At 42.8% G+C, this 20,761-nt stretch overlaps 1 protein-coding gene across 1 annotated transcript in view; it reads left to right on the top strand.

The window, feature by feature from the left end:
• The window catches only part of SLC2A12 (solute carrier family 2 member 12), a 30,540-nt gene that overhangs the window by 5,680 nt on the left and 4,099 nt on the right, over positions 1–20,761 (top strand). Inside the window, exons 2-3 of the mRNA XM_054280020.1 lie at positions 1,959–3,275; positions 20,388–20,510. Coding sequence (XP_054135995.1) covers positions 1,959–3,275; positions 20,388–20,510 — 1,440 coding nt within the window. The remainder of the gene's footprint in view (positions 1–1,958; positions 3,276–20,387; positions 20,511–20,761) is intronic.

A 20,761-nucleotide genomic window follows, 5' to 3' on the forward strand; every position in this document is an offset into this window, starting at 1 on the left:
AAAGCTTTAGAATTACTAACAGATCTGGACAACAACAATATAAAAAAGATTGTTCTATCACTGGAGCATTTTGCATATTTGCTTCTGTTATTTTCTTCAAGATGTCCCATCTCCATTCCCAATAAATCTACCACCCACCTCCCCCCTTCTGAAAGACTTTTCACAACAATCCCATTCCCCCTGTGTCCTTGTAGCCCATCAAGACCAAACCATGTGCTTCTCCCCTATCTCTTATCTGTCTCTGGTTTGCCAGCCACACCAGCTCAGCAGCTGAGTGAGTTGAGGTGCATTTGGTGCACGCAGTATCTCAGGGCTGCTGCTGTTTGGCTCAAAGTTAGGAGATCTAATAGGTGATCCTTATCTTAATAAACTTAATGGGCTTACTCACCTCCCCTGACCCCCAGGCATTGCTTATATTCACAGTTGTGCTGTGCTACCCTCCATAATAACTCGTCTGCCTGTGGAGCGGCTGCAGGGTGGGGTGGTGGAATTGTTTGCTTCTGGGAGTTGTTAGGAGAACACAAGGTGGCTTGGGCTGCAAATGTGCCAGGGATCCTGCCAGCAATTTAGTAGGGTATGTGGCCACATGCCAGGGTCTGGGCCTGGGCTCTGGCACTGTTTACTTTAGCAGTGCAGATGTACTGCTAGGGCTGCTCTCCTTCTCTCTATTCAAGATTTGCTTTTGAAATGTAATATCCTCTATCAAATAGGGCTGATCCTCACCAATGTGCTCAAAATTATTGGCAATGAACTCTGAGCAGTCAGTGTGGTCAAAGAGCCTTAATGCCTTAGAAAAATGAACTAAAAATAAACAAACTCTGTGTATCATTTCCAATTAGACCATACACCACTCGTTCCAGGAGAATTACCTAAATACGGACTCTGTTATGCTGCAAAAGCCACCTCTCCTCTGACATGTCCCATCTCTCTAACTAATTGCAAAATCAGAAGTTGATTTACTCTTTTCCTAGTTGTGTGGCAGCCAACATCATGATGCGAGGAAAATCATGCTGGGAGGGAGAACGAGACCAACAATAACAAATTGATATATTCCTCAAGGTTTAGGGTGCAAAAGGCTTCACAGTTAGCAGAATATGATCAGTCAAATCTATCTTGTAACAATAAACAATGAACCACAATTGTATAAGATGAGTTTGTTTTAAAGTGGAGATTCAAAGGCATATGATCTGCATTGTTTTCATCATCTGTTTCTTGTTCCTGACATTATGGCCATCAAAAGCTATGCAAAATATTTGATCAAGATATTTCAAAGAATCTGAGTTTAGATGTGAGCAAAGCCCAGAAAGTTCATGTGTTTACCTCAAAGATCAGTTTCCTTAGAATATCCCAGATACCTGCATCAGCCTGATGCTCACTGAATAAGTCTCCAATTTGGCAAAATAAAAACTACAGTACCAGCAGCCTTCATGTCATCCTCAGGAGAAACAAAGGAAATAATAAGTGGTGGAGGAAAACTTGTTACTTATTTAAGTCAATGTTGAAACAATTTGGCCAAGAAATTTATGCTTTCCTTGCTCATGGTACTCTAGTTGGGTGGATGAGACTTTCTCAGTTTAGGAAAAACATGGAAAAATCTCAAGGCAAAAATTGCTTTCTCACCATTTCTTTTTGCAATAATATTCTGAAGCAAAAGGTTTAATTATTTAGGACCTGATCAAAACCCTATTGACTTTTGATCAGAAAGATAAGGGACACAAAGGCATTAAAACTAAAGATTTTATATTTGTTACTTTGTTTTTTCTTTTCAGAAATAGCTTTTTATGAAAATAGCTTTAATGTCACCACTGCTGCTGGATGTGTATTGTACCTAACTGCTTTGCCTAAAAGTTACAGAGAGATTTTTTTTAAACTGGTAGATCAAACAAAGTTTTTATTAATTGTCAGAATGTTGCAGAAATCACTCTTTCAAGGTTTTTTGATTTATCCTTTTATTTCAGGTTGTGGAACATTCACTTTTCTGTCTTCTGCCATTGCTGCCATAAGTGGACTTCTGATGGGCTATGAGTTGGGCCTTATCTCCGGAGCTCTTCTTCAGATGAGCAGCATTTTAACACTCTCGTGCAAAGAGCAGGAAGTCATTGTAAGTTCCCTGCTTTTTGGGGCCTTGTTTGCATCCCTTACTGGTGGATTTCTTATAGACAGGTTTGGAAGGAGACTTGCTATTATTATTGCATCATCTTTACTTGTGCTGGGGAGTCTGATTCTGCTGCCCTATGAATCATACGAGGTACTCATTGTGGGCCGGATCGCCATAGGTATTTCCATCTCACTGTCGTCAATTGCCACGTGTGTGTATATCGCTGAGATCGCCCCACAGCACAGAAGAGGCCTCCTTGTGTCATTAAATGAACTCATGATTGTGATAGGCATTCTCTTTGCCTATATTTCAAATTATGCATTTGCCAGCATATCTCACGGCTGGAAGTACATGTTCGGCCTGGTGATTCCATTGGGTGCTTTGCAGGCTGTTGCCATGTATTTCCTTCCTCCAAGCCCTCGGTTTCTTGTGATGAAAAATGACGATGAAGCGGCGAGAAAAGTACTGGAGAGGCTACGGGAAACATCAGATGCTACTAATGAGCTCACTGTGATTAAGTCTTCCCTGAAAGATGAACATCAGTATAGTTTCTTGGACCTGTTTCGTTCAAAAAACAACATGAGGGCCCGAATGCTGGTAGGACTCACCCTAGTTTTTTTTGTGCAAACAACTGGGCAACCCAACATTTTATTTTACGCATCGACTGTTTTGAAGTCAGTTGGGTTCCAGAGCAATGAAGCTGCCAGCTTGGCTTCCACTGGAGTTGGAGTGGTTAAAGTGGTCAGCACAGTCCCAGCCACATTTTTTGTGGATCAAGTTGGAAGTAAAACTTTTCTGTGTATTGGCTCTTCTGTTATGGCAATATCGTTGGTCACTATGGGCTTAGTGAACCGTAACATACATGTGAATTTCACCAAGGTCTGCAGAAGCCAGTCTCCAGAGGACTTCTCTCTCCAGAGACCAGGAAACTTCACTGTCACTAATGGGAGTCTCAAGGACCTCTTTGCTAGCAGGGCTTCAACAAAAAGATTGTCATTTGATGTACAGAGCCCAGATGTTGCCAGGACAGGAGAACTGAACAGGACTGCCCTGGCAGGAGGCAAAAGCACAACAGGGTCTCACGTGGAAAGTGGGGAGGTCCCTGTTGTCCTGAAGTGGCTCTCTCTGGCCAGCCTGCTTGTCTATGTTGCTGCATTTTCCATAGGTCTTGGACCAAGTAAGTGTTTAATTTTTCTAACTGTTTGTAACTTACATTATTAAGTGCTGGGATGAGGCAGTTCCTAAGTTGGGCAAAGCAGTACTGTCTGCCAATATGCACTGGTATTGTCACACACCATCCTGGCAGGCCTGTATTTTGTAGCAAGAGGTCCTGCCCCTTGAGACCAATGACCTGATCTCCCTTCTGTTCACTGTAATTAACTGTTCCCTCTTCAGTCAAGAACTGTTGTTAGCTTTGTACAGCAAAATTGTGGAGTCCCCAGCTGTCTTTCCTCTTTCTAGTCTATTGTGTCCTTACACTGGGAAGGTTAGGATGTAGGCATTTGCTGCTGCTAGCTCCTAAACCCAAGATAACGATAAGCTCTGGACCTCTGTATGGTATGACATTGTCAAATCCACAAAATATCAACCTGAGTCCTGCTGAGGATCTGTCCATCTGACTGTGTAATAGTCTTCAGATATGGAAAACACATTCAAGGTACCATAATTCATGAGCAAGCGGTAGTACCATTGCCACTGTTTGGGTGGAACAGCACAAGTGGGAGGACACAAAGGTGTGCTCCTGTACTGCTGACACTGTACTGCTGCACCTGCCATCACACTTGCACGGGTCTCACTCCCTCCTGAGGGAGAGCATGTCTGTCATTCCAAGGGACTAGAAATTAAATCTCGCTGTTTTCTTTTGTTTTGTTTCAATAGCACTTGCATAATGTTGTACTTTGAAGGCGTTGACTTTTTAAGTCACTCTGCAAAACCCACATGCCTAGCCCGTTATTTATTAACAGACTTTATGTGCTCTTGCACTCTGGCTCAAACTTGCATTGCAAACAAACTGTGCTCTCCTGTACTATTATGATAAAAAGCTTGCCACAAGGATACAACCCAACAATTGTGCTAACAACAACTCCCCTGCAGTATTTATTTATTTTAAACATTGCTCACAGGGAGAGCAGTGTGAGATAAGCATTCATTGCCAGGGTTGCAAGCTTGACTGTGTTATTACAGCATTATTCCTCCCCTTGAAGATGGTCTTGGGGCTGGATTCTGCTTTCTGTGACATAGGTTCAAAAACAGGGATGAAACCCTGAAAAGAAAATGTTACTTGAACTTTTATTTATTTCAAACATATATTTAATGACCCTCAGAGTGGGGTCACATGTTAAGTCTTGGCCTCCTGCTGAAATCTGCTTTCCTGGTGACCTGGCTGTAAACGGGTTCTTAGTCATTTGAGTTGGCCTAATGTACAGTTAATGAGAACAGTGTCTGTTTTCTCGAGGGCTACAAAAACTGATGTGTTTTCCAGGCTGATCTGAGAAGTCTCTGAGGCCAGTGCTTGTTTTCTGACCTCTTTCTTGACTTGAGAGCTCAAATGCTTTCAAAGAGAAAATGGGAAAGAACAGACACCCTCTCAGCTCCATAATGGAGAAATCATGTATAAAGCCACTGTGAGGCAATTTGTACTGACAGATGTTTGCCTAGCAAGTGAAGGCCAGATCTAGCAGAGATGCAGGCAGTTCAAATTGCAGCTAAGTCCTTTCAAGGCATTTCCCTGCCTTTGAAAGCATACTATTCAGTTAAAAAGTATAGAAAATGCAAGAGTTAGAGAACCAAGAGATTGCTGGAATCTTCAAAGGATCTATCATGCTTGAATAGTCTGGATTGGGATGCAAGGTTATAATTTGTGCCTCATATACAGCCTACATCTCCTGTTTGGAGCCCTAATCCATGAATGTGTTTGCAAAGCCTAGCTTTCTTAGCCTCAGTGAACCTTTCTTAGTGTAAAGTAAATAAATGAGACCCTCTGCTTATGTAAGGTAAATAGTTTTAACATGTTTATGTTACTCATCTCTAAATCTGGCCTGTGCTCTGGACCAGACTGTTCTCCATTGCCTGCTGGTCAGTGGGAAGGAGGCATCGAGGCTGGAGTCACTGGCTGCTGTGTCCAGGCTGTGCCTGGGGCTCCTGGGGACAAAAGCACTGTGACACTGTGCCCCACTGTGTTTTCAGTGGGGAACTCTCCTGCTCCATGCAGTGCCTGCCCCCATGCAATGGCTGGCTAAGGTGAAGGTGGTGTTGAGAATGCCTTTCTTTGTAGATCAAATTGACATCTTTTGGATGAAGAGCAGAGAAGATCTTGCTCCTTTCTTTCCACACCACAAGGCCATTTCTGGAATAAATTCACCCACTTTATTTTGAGTCTGTGCTGCACTATGTTCTGTGGGGATAAAGGAGACTTTATGTATGACCATTAGGAGATGCCACACTCTTTACAGGACAGATCACACAATCTGAGCTCTATCATCTTCTTTTTAAGTGCTTTGTACTTTTTTCCCCCCTTTTAATTTTTTTATGCTCATCAAAGAGAGTTAAAATCCAGATTAATGTAGCAGACATTTATAAATTATTTCTCTTTTGTTGCCAAATTACATAAAGTAGATTGATTTTTTTAAATGAACTAAGCATATGCTAAATATATTTATTGCCCTTTATCAAAACACCGAGGCATCACAGTGATGAGCATTCAAAAATAGACAGTGAGAGATAAAAGTCATTTTTGCATTACAAAAGAATTCACAGACTAGCAAGCATCTGCTTAGTCAATTTTTTGATTCTGGGGTGCTCTGTATTTATGTTATCAGCCCTTACACAAGATAAAAGGGGTATTTCTGCTGCTGTGTTTCAGTTTAATTATGTTTGATGAACTGCAATTCAAGTGCTTGTTCACACTCAATTTCACACAATTATGAGGACGTTTTGTAGATGCAACAAATCAGTGTTGCATCACACCACAGAACAGCACATGCCATTTCTCTAGGGGTGTTTGCAGAGGTGTTTCAAGGCATTCAGTCATTAGCTAAAGGGGCTTGCTTAACACCCTTGTTTGTCTTGGGTGACCCTTTGTCTGTGTGTCAGAAAGGACAAACAAGGATCAGCCGTTCTCAGGAGGGAATGATGCCTGCAGAGCCCTAAAGAAACCACTCCCGGCTCCCATGTGGAGGATGAGGGGTGTGAGAGGGCTCCTGGTTGTTTGCAGCACGTGTTTGAGAAGAGAAGCGTTGGAACCTGCTGCATGTGGGCAGGGGAGGGACAGGAGAGGTCTGAGCCTGGCAGAAGCACTGCTGTGCCTTTCACAGGGGCCAGCGAGTGCAGGCTGATGAGACGAGTGTGGTGTGCAGGTAGATCACCAGTTCGTCACCCAAGCTAAAATGTGATCACTCAATGTGACCTTGGAAATTAATTTAACATAAAGAACACAGAGAAATAAGCTAGTCAGGGCTATGACCATGCATGAACACCTACTAAATGGCACAGAATTAATTGAAATAGTTTCAGGGCATCTAATTTGCCAATTGCTCTGTTCAAACCATTTGAGGGGCAAAAACTAGAGGTCCTTTCTCATAAAGAGGTGTCACCTCCTTTATTCACCACTGTGTGTGGTGCAACATGTAGGGATGCCAGAACGAGGAAGGCCATGCTCCTGGGATGTCAGACTTATTTTCCAAAATAAGGCTGTAAGTATAGCACTCCCGTGTTTGGATAGAGTATGTCCAAGAGAGTTCTCTTGGTTAGCAACTGTAGGGCAGCTGTAGCCTCTCTGAAACAGAGTAGGTGCCCAGAGCTCTGCTGCTCTCCTCACAGACCCAGTGAACAAAATTCAGATATCAGATTGCACCCATTACCAAAGATCTGCTTTTCTGCCTTGACCATCTCCTTTTGCACCATTTATGATCAAGTACTAACTAGGGACAGCTTCCCCTCATATTTCCTGCATATCCCTCTGAGTGAGATGATCTCATCAGTAAGTAGCTGGAAGAAATGTAGTAGCACCACACACAGGTATGCAGGATGCAATGGGGTCTAGAGACAATGCTCTTTATCAAAAAGAAGTCAGAGTGGCTCCAAGAAACCCTGGGCTGAGAAGCAAGTAATGCAGACTGATTCTGGACCAGACAGAGTCTGTTTTCCCAGTCTGAATTTGTTCTTGCAAATTAAAGGCAGGTGAGCAAAAAAGGACTTGGGCAGTACCTCTGCACATACTCTGGGAGTGAAGTTCAAGGGAATCCATGAACATCTCAAGGCTTTTTAGGTGTGGACTGAGGAACACCTTTAATGAGAGAGGGATGTCAAATGTATGCATTTGGACTGCATGTATGGCATTGGTGCCTTGCACAAGAGCTCTTCCTCTGTGAGTCCTTTAAACACATTTCTGTGTAACTGCAAAAGCATTTAGGCAGTTGGCCAGTGAACTTTGGGATAATCTGGTGGAGCAAATCACATCAGCTCTGCTGGCTTCATGGCATTTCATGCTGAGCATGCAGATGAAAATCCACAAAAACACCTACAAGTGAGACTGACGGGCAATTTCATGACATGAATCATCCTCAAAACTCCAAAACTTAGCTGTAAAAAGTCCAAAGGTACTTATGTCTCTGCCAACCTGGGACAAAGATGTTCTATTATTTCATGTCCTAGAGCAGCTGCCAGTTTTGTGTGGCTCTTCAGAGCCAAGGGATAAACTCTAGAGCTCTTCTCATGGAGACAAACTCCTCTTTCAGGCAACAACTTGGAGCTGCAGATCCAAGCACTTAGAGCCTTCTTTAACTCAGATTGCTGTGGCCACAACGCACCCAAGGCAAGTCAGAGTCTGCAGATGGAGAAGTGTTTCCTGGATTTCAGGGTTTGGCACAAAGAAATACATTTATCTATCCATATGTTGTTAACATACTTATGGTCAACAAGTGTATAACCAGGTCTTGGAAGAGGGGTTTAGAATTTACTGCAAACCCTGATTTTCCATGTCGCTGTTGCAGTCCCATTGAATCACAACTCCCATGAGTGGGTGCTTGTAGGGTTGGCAGTACTTTGGTATTGCTGAATACCTGTTAAAGAGTGACATTAAATATCCACAGGAAGCCTTCTCAGGCTGGGATATAATGGCCTCTGCAGCCATCTGCTAGCCTCAGCCATCGGGTGAATATTTCTGATTGGAAAACTGGAAAAAATCACATGCTCATCACTCTTTCTTCTTAGCTCCTGAAGTGAGCACATTACCTACAAAACAGGAGACCCAGCTGACCGCTGGGAGCAGCACACCAGTGCCCAGGGCTGTGAGGTCCAGGCTCTCAGTGGATACAAAGTGTGTCTGCAGACCTTGTATGAGGGGAGGGCGAGCACGGGACCCACAAAATTAGGACATTGCAGTTTTGAGGAGAGCACTTCCTCCCAGGATGGCTCTCTGATGGACTCTCAGCCACTCATAGCCACCTCAGACTGATGCTCCTCCTGCATTTGGGGATCCCTAACATCTCCCTTCTCTCCTCGTGTGGGTGCAGAGGCACTCAGAGCAGGCAGATTCAAAGTTGTTGGAGCAGGCACAGGAGAGGACAAACACAGGTGAGCAAAACAGGGGTTTGTAGTCACTACAGTGACTATCTTTATTCTAATGCAGGAAAGGCTGGCAGTCCAACAAGCCTGCCTTCATGTTTTACTAGTTTCACGCTGGTTAAATTCCTCCCACATGAAAGACCCAGGATTGTGGCTTTGTGCCCACCAGGCTGAGTTCCCCCAATAAGGTGCAGGGACTGTGGTCTCCAGCAAGCCTTACTGTGATGCACCATCTTGCTGCTGTGGGAGCTCTCTGTGTGGATCATCAGCCCTGGGAGGAGCAAAACCTGTGCAGAGAAGTTGGTAAAGACAAGCCCCTAGAGAGGGCACACCTTAAGAGCAGATTTTTACTGATGAAAGTGTAGTTTAGGATGATAGATGTCCATTTCTAGTTTAAACCTAGGCAGATTTGCCATATATCAGCTTGAATGAATACTTTAAAACTGAGATCATTTGTACCTAAAATGGAACAGATGTTTCAATGTGTTTGGGAATCCAACTGATGCAGGAGCCAGATTCCTCAGATTATCAACAAAGGCTGATATTTTCTCCACCTATGTGGGACTTTCAGACCCCTGCTCTCTTACTTAGGGCATGGTGTGAATAAAACCAAGGTTGTGGGTTCAGCCTCTGTTCAATCCCTGTACAGGCCACTCACTTAAAAGTTGGACTCAATGATCCTTGTGGGTCCTTCCAACTCAGCATATTCTGTGAAACCTGTGAAATCTGTGACCTTTCCTTTGGCACAATGCTCCCTTCTTTACTGGCTGTTAAAGGAACTTCAGGATGACTGGGAAACCAAATTAGACAGCATTCCACATGTAGCATGCTTTAACTTTTGGTAAGCCCTGAAGTGGTCATGCAGTTGGACTAGATGACCATTGTGTGTCCCTTTGTACTGAACAATTCTATTCTATTCTATTCTATTCTATTCTATTCTATTCCCATGTAAAAACCCACTTGTTTTCTCTACGTCTTATTGTGAGCTGTTGGAGTAATTTAAATGCAGCTTTAAAACAGTATTGGAGAAAATTGGGAAGAAGGATCAGGCAAGAAAGATGAAGGAGGTTGGAAGAAAGCTGAAGAGTTCACAAGAAAAGTGAAATCTGTAGAGGTGAGGAAGGAGGTAAATCTATCCTCAATCCATCACTGTCTTCCATATACAATCTTGATTGGTTTGTGGTAGTCTCTCTCTTTGTGTTTTATTGGGTTAATCAAGGCAAGATCCAGAGCTGGAACACTGCCATAAAGCCCAGAGAACTAAACTATAGTGGAGGCAAATATAGTCCCTTTGACTTTGGTCCTGTGGTTGTTAGGTTAACTGGCTACCTGAGTTAAAGCATGATTCACTAGCACAGTTAAAGGCTGAACCTTTTACGTGTCTTTCACCTGAGTCACTAAATGCATCTGTAACAAAGCCCAGAACAGCTGGTTTGACACATGACACTGCACAGCCCAGGGACTTGATGACAGAGGTCAGACCTGCAGCCATCCTGACAATCCAGATTGCTTAGGATGCTTTTTCACTGCCCCTTAAATTCTCTTGGGCTTCATCCTGGCCACCAAATGCTTGACCTGAAACTGGAAAATCTTGTGGGAATGAGAACTGTCAGTGTGGAAATTCTGAACCTTCTATGGATTTAGTTGGCTGTTCCTGTGTTTTGAAATACTGTGAGCTTAATGGTTTTGCACTGTCTTGGAAAACACCGGTAAAAAAGTCAGATCAAAACCTAGAATTCACCTCACTATCTCCTACATTAAAGCAGTATTTTAGGCTTCTAAAAGCATGTCATATTAATTTGTAGTGCGCAGGAATCTGATCTTAACAGACATTCATGCTCAACATTGCCTTGCATGACATTTGTTTACAATGTTTTATTTTTGAGTTTCTACATTTTCCCAGCAGCTGTGGCCTGACCTTAAAATTCACAGAAATTAGAAGCATAAATTTTATGATTTTTTGTGGTTTACTCTGGAAAATGGGAGAGTGGCGGGGACTAAATCGAGTATTCAAAACCAATCCAGCGCTTAAATGCTATGTTAGAATTTAATGAAGATAATAAACCTTGGGAATATGCATGTTTCACTGAGAAACAGTACAGAAAGTCCTATTTCAGTTAAGAAAAAAATTTATCTTGGATTCTTTGTTTTATGACAAGATTCCTAGCACTGTTTATTTGTACTGAATAGTCTTTTAATGCATGCATCCATGTGGTTTGAATATGACATTCCACGTGCTTATCTAGTTCATCATTCCTGTGCTATTCAAATGCTGCCTCACATGGCCTCTATTTCACACTGTGTCTGTACTATCAAGCTGCAGTAGAAAGACAAGGCATACCAAAATGGAAAATAAAGCAAGGGTTGTAAATTGCCCACTTCTCCCTATTTCCCTGCCCCAGATAAAGTTTATCTGAAACCTCTTGTTAACACATCAAGCTATCCCATGAATAGGTTTGCCTTTTCAAAGGCTTATTGGTAGTAGTGAAGTGCAAGCCAATTTAAGATATTTTTGGATAGCTGGATATTAATTCTAGGATTTCAAATTGCAGAGAGTGCTTTCTGAAATATAAGATGAATAGGTTTGTCTTATCTCACTTGATAAAACCTACAAATCTGGGGGGCTTTTGTAAGTGTCCAAAAGGTCACAAGAAGGAAAAATTACTTTTATGATAATGAGGCATGGGAATGTCAGTGGGAGCTTCTTAATTGTTTTATTATGTTATTATATTTCAACCCCAAGACTGAATTTAAATTGTATATTGAAATGCACCTGTAATCAGAAACATGACTTTCACTGACATTTGTGTTCCTGTTTGTAACTCTAATATGTTAATGAGGGAAAGTCTTGGTGGAGCAGGCCAAAGGCTTTGCCTTCTGAGAGACAGAGCCCTGGCTGCTGTGAAAAGAGGGAGAGACCACACCATGCCCCAGCCACTCTTCCTGTGTCTCTGCAGTGACAGTGGTTCAATCTGCTGTTGGAAAGGTAGGTGACTTCCTGTGGTTTGGCATATTATGCTCCACTTAAAGAGGGATTTGAGTTAGTATCCTGAGCTTGGTGCTCTGCATAGTGTAAATACCTCTTTACTAATAGTTCTATGTTAGTAAACCCATTGATACGAAGGCATAAGAGAAATGGAGCCTGTGCTTAAAATTATGCACTGTTTTAAAGTTTAGCTCATATTCGTTTCCTTAACCATGTTCTAGGAGACAAGACCATTGTGATACTGAAATCTGTAAAATGTTTGCAGGTCATCTGTCAAGCTTCATAAAATCCAGTTTCCTTTAAGAAAGAGGGTTGGGAAGAGTTTTTTAGAGGCAAACTAATCTTGGGCCAGCTTTGTGCAGAAACTAAAACTGTCAGTAGGACTTCATGTGCAAAGTCGGTGTTTTATTTCACCTGTAAAGTTTGTGAAACTAAAACAGGTATTATAAAGTATGAGAAAATAGTTATGCCGAAAAGGTAGAAATGTGTAATCAATGACATGGCTTACTGGCTCTGCTGAGGAAGGTGAGGCTGTCAGCCAAAGCACAGAGAGCAGGGTAAGTCAGTGCATGGAGGCCGGAGACTGTTTCTCCCATGGCATCCGAGTTCCTGTGCCACACTGAGCTCTGGGAGGAAAGCCAGGAAGATTTTCTCAAAGGGAAAGGTCATGCAGGAGGGCACCCAGCTCCTGCTGCCTTGGAAAATCAACCCTAAGTGCAGAAAACTCTTATGGAAGAAACAGAACTAAAAGACACTTTGTGGTGGTTAAACCCAGGGCCTTCACATCTTCCTCCTCACTGCCTTCCTCCAGCAGCAGCCAAAGCAAAGCATGGGCTGCCATTTCCAGTGAGGAACTTAAAGAAAGCCTGGATCACTACGGGCTTCTCACTAAATAAGTCACTGTTGTAAAATGTTGCTTATCCTTTCTACTGAGAGTTTTGTGAGGCATGTGCACAAATAAAATCTCTGTTTTTCAAAAGCAAAGGCCTAAATTGCCCCCAGTTTCTGTGTCACAACAGGTTTTTTCTGCTGTGCAACCCCTCAAGGACCACCAGTAACCCTTGGGTACTGGAAAAACGGGTTCACTTATCCCACCCAACTGGGTAATTTCTCTTCTGCATACTTTGTAGAGGAGAAATATGTGATAAGCTGAACTAATTCACATAGAACTTCCTCATGAATTAGGGCTTCTGGCTTCTGCAGTCATTCCTCTGCAAATGCCTCAAAGGATTATCCTGGATTCAATATTCTGAACAAATAAACACCCACAAACAGGAATACATATTTCAGATTTTAATTAAAAGGCCTGTTTTTGGATGGCAGTATGTGTTTTATTATAGTAAGCATATTCTCCCTTGAAAGCTTTTTAAAATTTTTCCTTTTTCCCTTTTTATTTTTCTTTTCTGCCACTCTGCATATTCTGTCTTGATGGGAGAATTTGAGTGTCTGCATAACAAAGGATGAGAGGAACAGTGACTGTGGTACCCAGTTGCAAAGAGAATTGTCATCTCACACATCTGTTCAAAACAACTTTTCTTAGGGTACCTGAAAAGAGGTACACACTATTACCATGTCTGTCAATAGCAAGGCTATGATGAATTCTTCTTTTTTAACTCCAGCTGGTAACTAAGTATCTCACAGCTGGTGGCTCAATCTTTCCCCTGCCCCTTGCCCACTAGGGAGGAGAATTGGAGAAAAAAAGGTTAAACCTCATGAGTTAAGAGCAGTTTAAGAATTGAAATAAACAAAAAAAGGAATAATTCTAATTATAATAATGATTATAACAATAATACCAATAACTGTGATGAAAAGGGAAGAGGCAGAGAGGGAGAGGAATGAAAACCAAGAGAAACAAGTGATGCACAACACAATTGCTCGCCTCCCACTGACTGATGGCCAGACTTTTCCTGAGCAGTGATCAGTGGTTCCCAGCCAACTCTTCCCAGTTCTGGGCATGATGCTCTAGAATAGAAAATATATTCTATATATAGTATAGAATATTCCTTTGGCCAGTTCCTTTCAACTGTCCTGACCATGCTCCCTCGCACGTTGTTGGGCACCTGCTCACTGGGAATGGAAAACTGGGCATAGGAAATGGAAAAGTCTTTGATTTACGGTAAGCACTATTTAGCTGCAACTAAACATCAGTGTGTTATCAGCATTGTTCTCATACTAAATCCAAAACACAGCACTGTACTAGCTACTCAGAAGAAAATGGACTCTCTACCAGCTGAATAGCTGGTATTGTCCTGAATACCAGGAAATTCTACTGATAGATTTTCTGTTGAGCACTTTTCTTGGGCAAGATAGTCTACAAATCACATTAACTAAGAGAATTCTACCATTTCTAGATCCTTATATATCTATCACTTCTTGCCCAGTAATCTCCTTTAAGAAATCTCATTTGTGACTATTTTTTCCAGATGACAATGGACAGTAATTGAGGACCACTGAAAACAGATTTAAGAATATATTGAACTCCTTGCATTTAAAAGGAAAGCCCATATGATCCACAGCATTTCTTTTGAGTTCATGGAGATGAAAATTTGAATAGTAAAACAACAACAACAACAAAATTAAAATGCAGGCCTACAGTGTTGAGAAGGTTAAGGGAGGAAGGATCGCTAGGAAAATCAGATGTGAATTGTTTCTCACTGCCCTCCTTCTCAAGTGGCCCAGAGCACAGATGATGGAGGTAATGCTTTGGAATAACTATCTTCCCTCAAACCCTTCCCGCTGCTCTATCATAAACTGGAGGAGGCATGAGTGATTTCAGTGGTCCACCACAAGGCTCCTTAAAAAAACCACATGGGAGTGCTCAGCCTGTCTATTAGACAGTGATGCAAATAGCACAGACAGTGGGCAACAATTTTTATGTAATCTGATACAGCCTCAGGGAATAAAAGGATTAAATCCCACTTGTCCTAATAATGTTACTCAAGGAGTCAGCCTAAAGGGTTAACCATTAGAAACAGAATTGTGGTGTATCAGAGGAAAAGAAAAATAATTTAGATTTGCTGCACCACATCCTTCTGGGTCATCAGTGGCATCAGGTATCTTGCAACCAATATCTGCTGCTTGGAGAGAAGCACCTTGGCAGCCATAGAATTAAAGTACATATTTATATTTATGGCCTTCATCTGCAGAGATCAGGATGCAGCCAGAGGCATAAGATTAGCTGAGGCTTCTCCTGACTCCCCCATCTCTCAGCAATAAAGTAATTCCACTCCTTTTGATGGGCACACACAGGCCAGGACTTGACCCTGTCAGGCTGGCTCTCTGCTGGCAGCTTACATGCTCTCCAAAGCAATACACCTGCACATTTGCTCTGTTTGCCAGTTATTAATTTTGAGCAGCCATTTCAGTTTCCTATTATAGGCCAGAGCCAGTCTCCTGTTAAGCAAAGTCAGAGATTTTTAATGCCAGTCACAATCGTCTACTTTGTCCTCTTGCACAAAACTGTGGGGCAGAGTGTAAGTCCACTTTTTGTGTGTCATATCTCCTTTATCTGCTTTGGAAAAAGACCAACTCCCTCCCACACTCTCCTTTTTCCAGGTTAAGCATCCCTCACTTTTGCCAGCCCCCCAGATGACATTCACTGGATCTTCTGTGAAAGCCTTTGCCAGAGTTACATTCTGTGGGTGCTTGGAGCCGTGCTGGGACAGTGCTGGTGTGTGACAGCAGCACGTGTGTCCCCCAAGCCCAGCTCTGACCCACTGTCCTCACAGGCACAGACCTCACCACCAGCACCCACTCTGAAGGCTCCTGCCATCCCTTTTGACGGCATAACGTGCCCTTTGAAATCAAGATCAGCTGAAGCTGGCCTTTAGTGGGAAGTTGTTGGCCACCTGGCTCTTTCTGGTAATAGCCAGCAAAGCCAGAAGCCAGGAAAATGAAAAACCTGTTGGGTTTAAGCCTGGAATAAAAATCTGGTCTAGGCAAAGTCAGTCATTAGCCAAGCCCTGCCATCTCATAGCAGCTTTGCAGTGACTTGCTGGCATCCTTCCCTAGCTCTGATCATTTGTTACACACTCTTGGATGGTCTGTCTGTGTTACTTCATGGGGTAATCTCTTCCTTATCTTTGCTTGGACCTTGTTTTGTTAACAACCCAGTCCTCCTTTTCAAAATCTAAAGTACTTCTGCCCACTTCCCTCCTAAGCTGTAAGTCCAATTAATCACTTTCCAGAGTTTATACCTCAGAAACCTGAATTCTTTCAGGTATTGCAATGGCCATTTTCTGAATCTCACTATAAAGAATTTGATCTCACACAATGCAGGTACAGGAAAAAAAATGCCAAGCAACAAATGAATACCAAGGGAACCTAATATTTCACTAATAAGAGCTGCTGAGCAGTTTCCAATTTACTTCTACCTCCTGGCAGGAAAAGGTCAAAACAAGGACGTTTTTCATTCATGTACTTCACTTGAATGTTGGGTACCCTCAAGCTCACAGTATTTCTCAGTTATTCTCAGATTTTTCTGCTTCTCTGATGTATGTTAATTTTTCTTTTAAAAATTTATTTACTTCATAGCAGTAAAGTAAGGAAATAAGGAATAAGGAAGGAGGACATCACATGAAGTTTGAGACGTTTCTTTGCTTACAGCCCAGGTATAAAGTTCATTAGTTTGGCCATGTTGGCTCAAACAAAAAGTCCACCAGTGTGTAACCCTGCCTCCAACCATAAAACCTCCAGCCAATAACAAGTGCTGAGAGACAATGCAGAAGAAGAGGCCCATGCAGCATGCACAGTTGGCCTTCTGCCTATCTGTAGTTTAGAAAACTTCAAGAAAAATATTGAAGAATTCTTTTTACTGTTGTGAACAATAGTTCTGGATGGATCTTTTTTTCACACATATGGAGAAATAATGTTTGACACCCAGCATTTAATGATTTAACTGACCAATACTTTTTACATCGGAAGTATCTTGTGATAGTGAGTTCCAGGGCTGAAATACACATTGTGTGAAAAAGCATATCCTTCTGCCTCACCAGACTGCTGTATCTGGTAATTTCACTTGGATTCTCTTAGTTTGTATCTTTTAGGATGTGACTAAGCTCACTGCTCTTCGATCCCAAACACTTCACCAAAGCTCTTTGAGACTGAAAAGCACAGCGTCTCATTTGTGTCTAACCCCATGTTCCTTAACTCTTTCTAAATGACATGGTTTTCCTTAGGACTCTTTTTACAAGACATTGTACCCATGCCCTTTCCAGCTGATATTAGTCAGCTTTATCCTAGCTCCAGCTAGGAACTGGAGTACAGTCTAGCAGGGTGATCCCTTCCTGCATCCCAGGGGAGTGTTTCTTTAATCCTGGGATGTCACTAGCTCTGTCCCTGGCCTCTCATCCTCTCAGCCAGCACACTCAAAACACTTGGCTGCCTGATGATGATACTGCAAGTAACATTTCAGCAGTCATACTGAGTTTTCTTGTCTGGGCACAAGGTATGCCTTTTCTAAAGGCACTTTCCTATTTGTAACAGTTTTCTTCATTCAGTGGTTTATCTGTACTGAGCTATTTCTCATTCATTTGGTTGTATGTATATTTTAAGCCTTCAACCATGTAGTTTAAACATCCTCCAGAGCACCACTGAAGCCCTTACCCTGATCTTATAGAAAGGAGGCTTATGTTAATATTGTTCTCCTTTCAAAACAAAATGTGGTAGGCTCTTGGCTTTTCCCTTTCTACAAGAATATTGAATGTTAAATGTTATAACCAGTGTAACAGAGCATCTTGCTCATGGTTGCATCTTGAACTACCCAGGCTCAGCACTGAAATACAATTTGCCTTTTATTCTCTCATTAAATATCCAACAAAGTGCTTAAAGGAGCCATCATCTCTGGTATGTAAAATGTACTCCCAGCACTGTGCTCAATTATGCATGATTTATTCAGTCTTAATGGGACTAGCTGAAATCTTCCATTACTATTCTGTTTCCTGCTTGCACAGCCCCTGTGACTTTGTTTAGAGGTGGATGTCACCATCCTGGTCATGGGGCTGTTTATTATATCTGAATCCTCTTCTCTTTCCACTTGGGCAAGGAATATCAGGCCATCTAGTTTCTGTGATATTTAATGAAACAGTTAAGCTTCCTGAGCCAATGCAGTATTTCTGTCTGCATTTGCAGTGTGTGTTGTTTCCTCTATCTTGTACCATAATAAAGGACCATTGAACTGCACAATTTTTCTTAAGTGCTGTCAACACACAACACACTGCAGGTCAGCAAAGGTGAGTTACTGCCTGCAGCAACAAACCCTGCAGTTGTTGAATCGAGCACAGAGAATCGTGCTGCCCAGCCCTTAGCCTCATCTCTTACCCGCCTCTCACCTGGGGATCACCAGCTCTTTTCCCATCCATTCCCACCAGCTGGGGGTGGCCAGAGTGGACACTGAAACCTCCAGAGTGTGTGCAGAGTGATTGCTGTTGCAGCGTCCTTTGGGAATACTGCTGGATTGCACAGCAGATGGAGGGCTGGAGGGTGGAGGGTGGAATTTGGATCCTCTTTTGAAGGACAGGCTGATTTCCCCTGTAGAATGCCGCTGTTTCAGGCTGGTGAAGGCAGAGCCCAGGGGTGGCTTGGAGTGACTTTGGGAGCGTGAAGGTTAAATGCCTGCAGTGTTGTGTGCACAGCACAGAAGGCAGCAGCAGTCATTATGAATGGGAGCCTGAGCCTGGCTGCTGGCTTCCCCAGAGCAAGTCACATCCCTGCCATACCTACAGCAGCTGCTGCTTTTTGGCAAAGGTACAAATAGTAAACACAATCCCAGAGAGGTGCTAAAAGCAAAGAATCGATGGCTATTGCTGCTTCAGCTTGGGGAAAGGAGTAAACAGACTGTAGTGTCAGATTTCTACAACTGCTCTTTCTCCCTGGGGAATGAACCTATCTGCTCCTTGCCAGCTGAGCAGAGGTCAGGGCCATGCCAGAGGGTGTAGCTACTACCATCAGCAGACTCGAAGAACAGTTCTGGTGTTTTGGTGGCATCTGTCTAAATTAAACAAGTGGTTGCAATAAAAGCAGCTAACCACTATTACAGCTGATGCAGATCCTCAAGTGTTTTGGTTTCTTAACAGGAAAACAACACGATTCAAACCTCCAGACAAATGATCAGTTAGCCTGAAAGGGCCAGTCTGTCATTGGAAAACTACATGGTATTGGAGTTGCTGCAGTGCCACGCATTTCAGCTGCAGCATGAGCTGTCCTCCAGTGCCCAGAGCACTGCTTTGTTCCTGAAGGGTGGTTTATGCCCAGCAGAAAGTGGATTTGGATTCCTTCATTCTTTATTTTAATTCTATTGTGACAGGAAATATCCCTTTTGCCAGTTTTTGATGTGTAACTCTTTTTGCAGCCGAGCTTGTGTGCTGGCTGGCAGGCCATCCTGTGGAGATGAACTGCAGGGGCTGGGAATGCACACCTCAGAACGGCTCCATTGCCTCTTGCTTACTTGCTGCTTTGCTTTTCAGGTCCTCAAGTGAGCCACTTGACTATGCCCAACAGGGTTAGGCCATTATGAAGTGTGGTCTTGAGTCTCTGTAAAGAAATTATCACTCTTTTGGGTCACTCCCATGGTGGGAGTGAAGCTTTTTAAATTTTTCTTCAAAAATATAAAAATCTGGGCCAAGTCCACAAAAAAAAAAAATTAATTCAAATCTATGGTACTAAGAAATCTAGAATTTGCTCAAATCTGCTCTGTTGACTCTAAACTCAGGGGTTTTTTTCCCCATTTCAGCTTTTAGTTTCCTCCTAGAGAACCTTTTTTTTGCAACCTTTACCAGTGAAACACACTTGGACATAAAGGAGTTTGGTTTTAAAATGTATCTTTTAGACTGCCTGGTGCAAGTGTTCTGGGTAAGCTCCTATCTGTCATTTTGCAGAAATAACAGCACAGATGAGTGATTTATAATGGCCAAGGGCCTGAAGACACAGCTCAGCCATGTACACTTGTGCTCTTGTGCCAGTCACCTGCTAACCCACAGCCCCTCCACGCAGCAACCTCTTGCGAATGCATCTTGCTTGTCATCAAAAGGAGAGGGTAGAGCAGGTTTTTGGCTGGGCTTTGGGTTTGTTTGTGTATGGGTTCTTGTTCATTTGTTTTCTGATAGTCAGCAACAGTACAAAAATGTGTCTTTTTTTTTTTCCTCTTGCTATCAAGGTGATTACACAGCCAGCTCTTCATGTCTGAATTTGCTTTGGGAGCTAGCAGCACCAGCATTTACATCACCTGTGGTGTGGTGTGACGTGATATGAAGGAGTCAAAAATCAGTCCCTCTCTCTTCATTTGTACCTCAGCAATCTCATTTATGTGCAGCAGAGAGCTGGAATAGCAAGCATAGTTCAGTGTGGCAGGTTGATTTATAAGGTGGCATAAACACACAGTGCCCCTCTGAGGCTGAAGATTGCTTTGGTTTGCTGCCCCACTTCCATTAGTGTTGTGTCACTCGAGAGTTATTTAGTCAGAACTTGCTTTCATACCCAGATGTGCAGTCAGAGCTCACCTCCCCAGTGCAGTGCCACCTGTCACTGCCTCAGGCTCCCACTGGGCAGGGATGAAGGGATGGTGACCCCAGGTGATGCTGATTGCTGCACGTGCTGCCTGCAGAGCGTGGGTCCTCACAAACCTAAACCCCTGAAAATCAGCTTATTCTTTCAGATGGCCTCGCCTGAATCCATGGACTACCTAGACTTATAGCAAGGAGAGTCATCCTTCCAAAGAAACATTTTTTTTTCCTTGTATTTCAGTGTCCTGGTTGGTCCTGAGTGAAATTTTCCCTGGTGGGATCAGAGGACAGGCCATGGCTTTGACATCTAGCATGAACTGGGGTATAAACCTGCTCATCTCCTTGACGTTTTTGACTGTAACTGGTAAGATTTCTCTGTGTCCTTCCAAGTTGATATTCTCCTAGTGGGCAAAATAAGTCTCTCTTATACAAAAGCATTGCCAAAATTGCAGCAGTGAAGGCCCAGAAGACAAGGTCTCTGTTTAGGTGTTGGTGTAACTTCAGCATTCCCACCACATCTTTGTTTGTGCCAGTAACTTCAGCCCCACAGTGCTGCTGTCAGACCTTGCACATCCACTCCACGGGCTGGGAAACTCAGGTCTTAAAAACACCATT

The sequence above is a fragment of the Melozone crissalis genome, unplaced genomic scaffold (genome assembly GCF_028551555.1).
Source record: "Melozone crissalis strain CALT ecotype California unplaced genomic scaffold, PUWL_Pcris_2 ptg000027l_1, whole genome shotgun sequence".
Classification (NCBI taxonomy): Eukaryota; Metazoa; Chordata; class Aves; order Passeriformes; family Passerellidae; genus Melozone; species Melozone crissalis.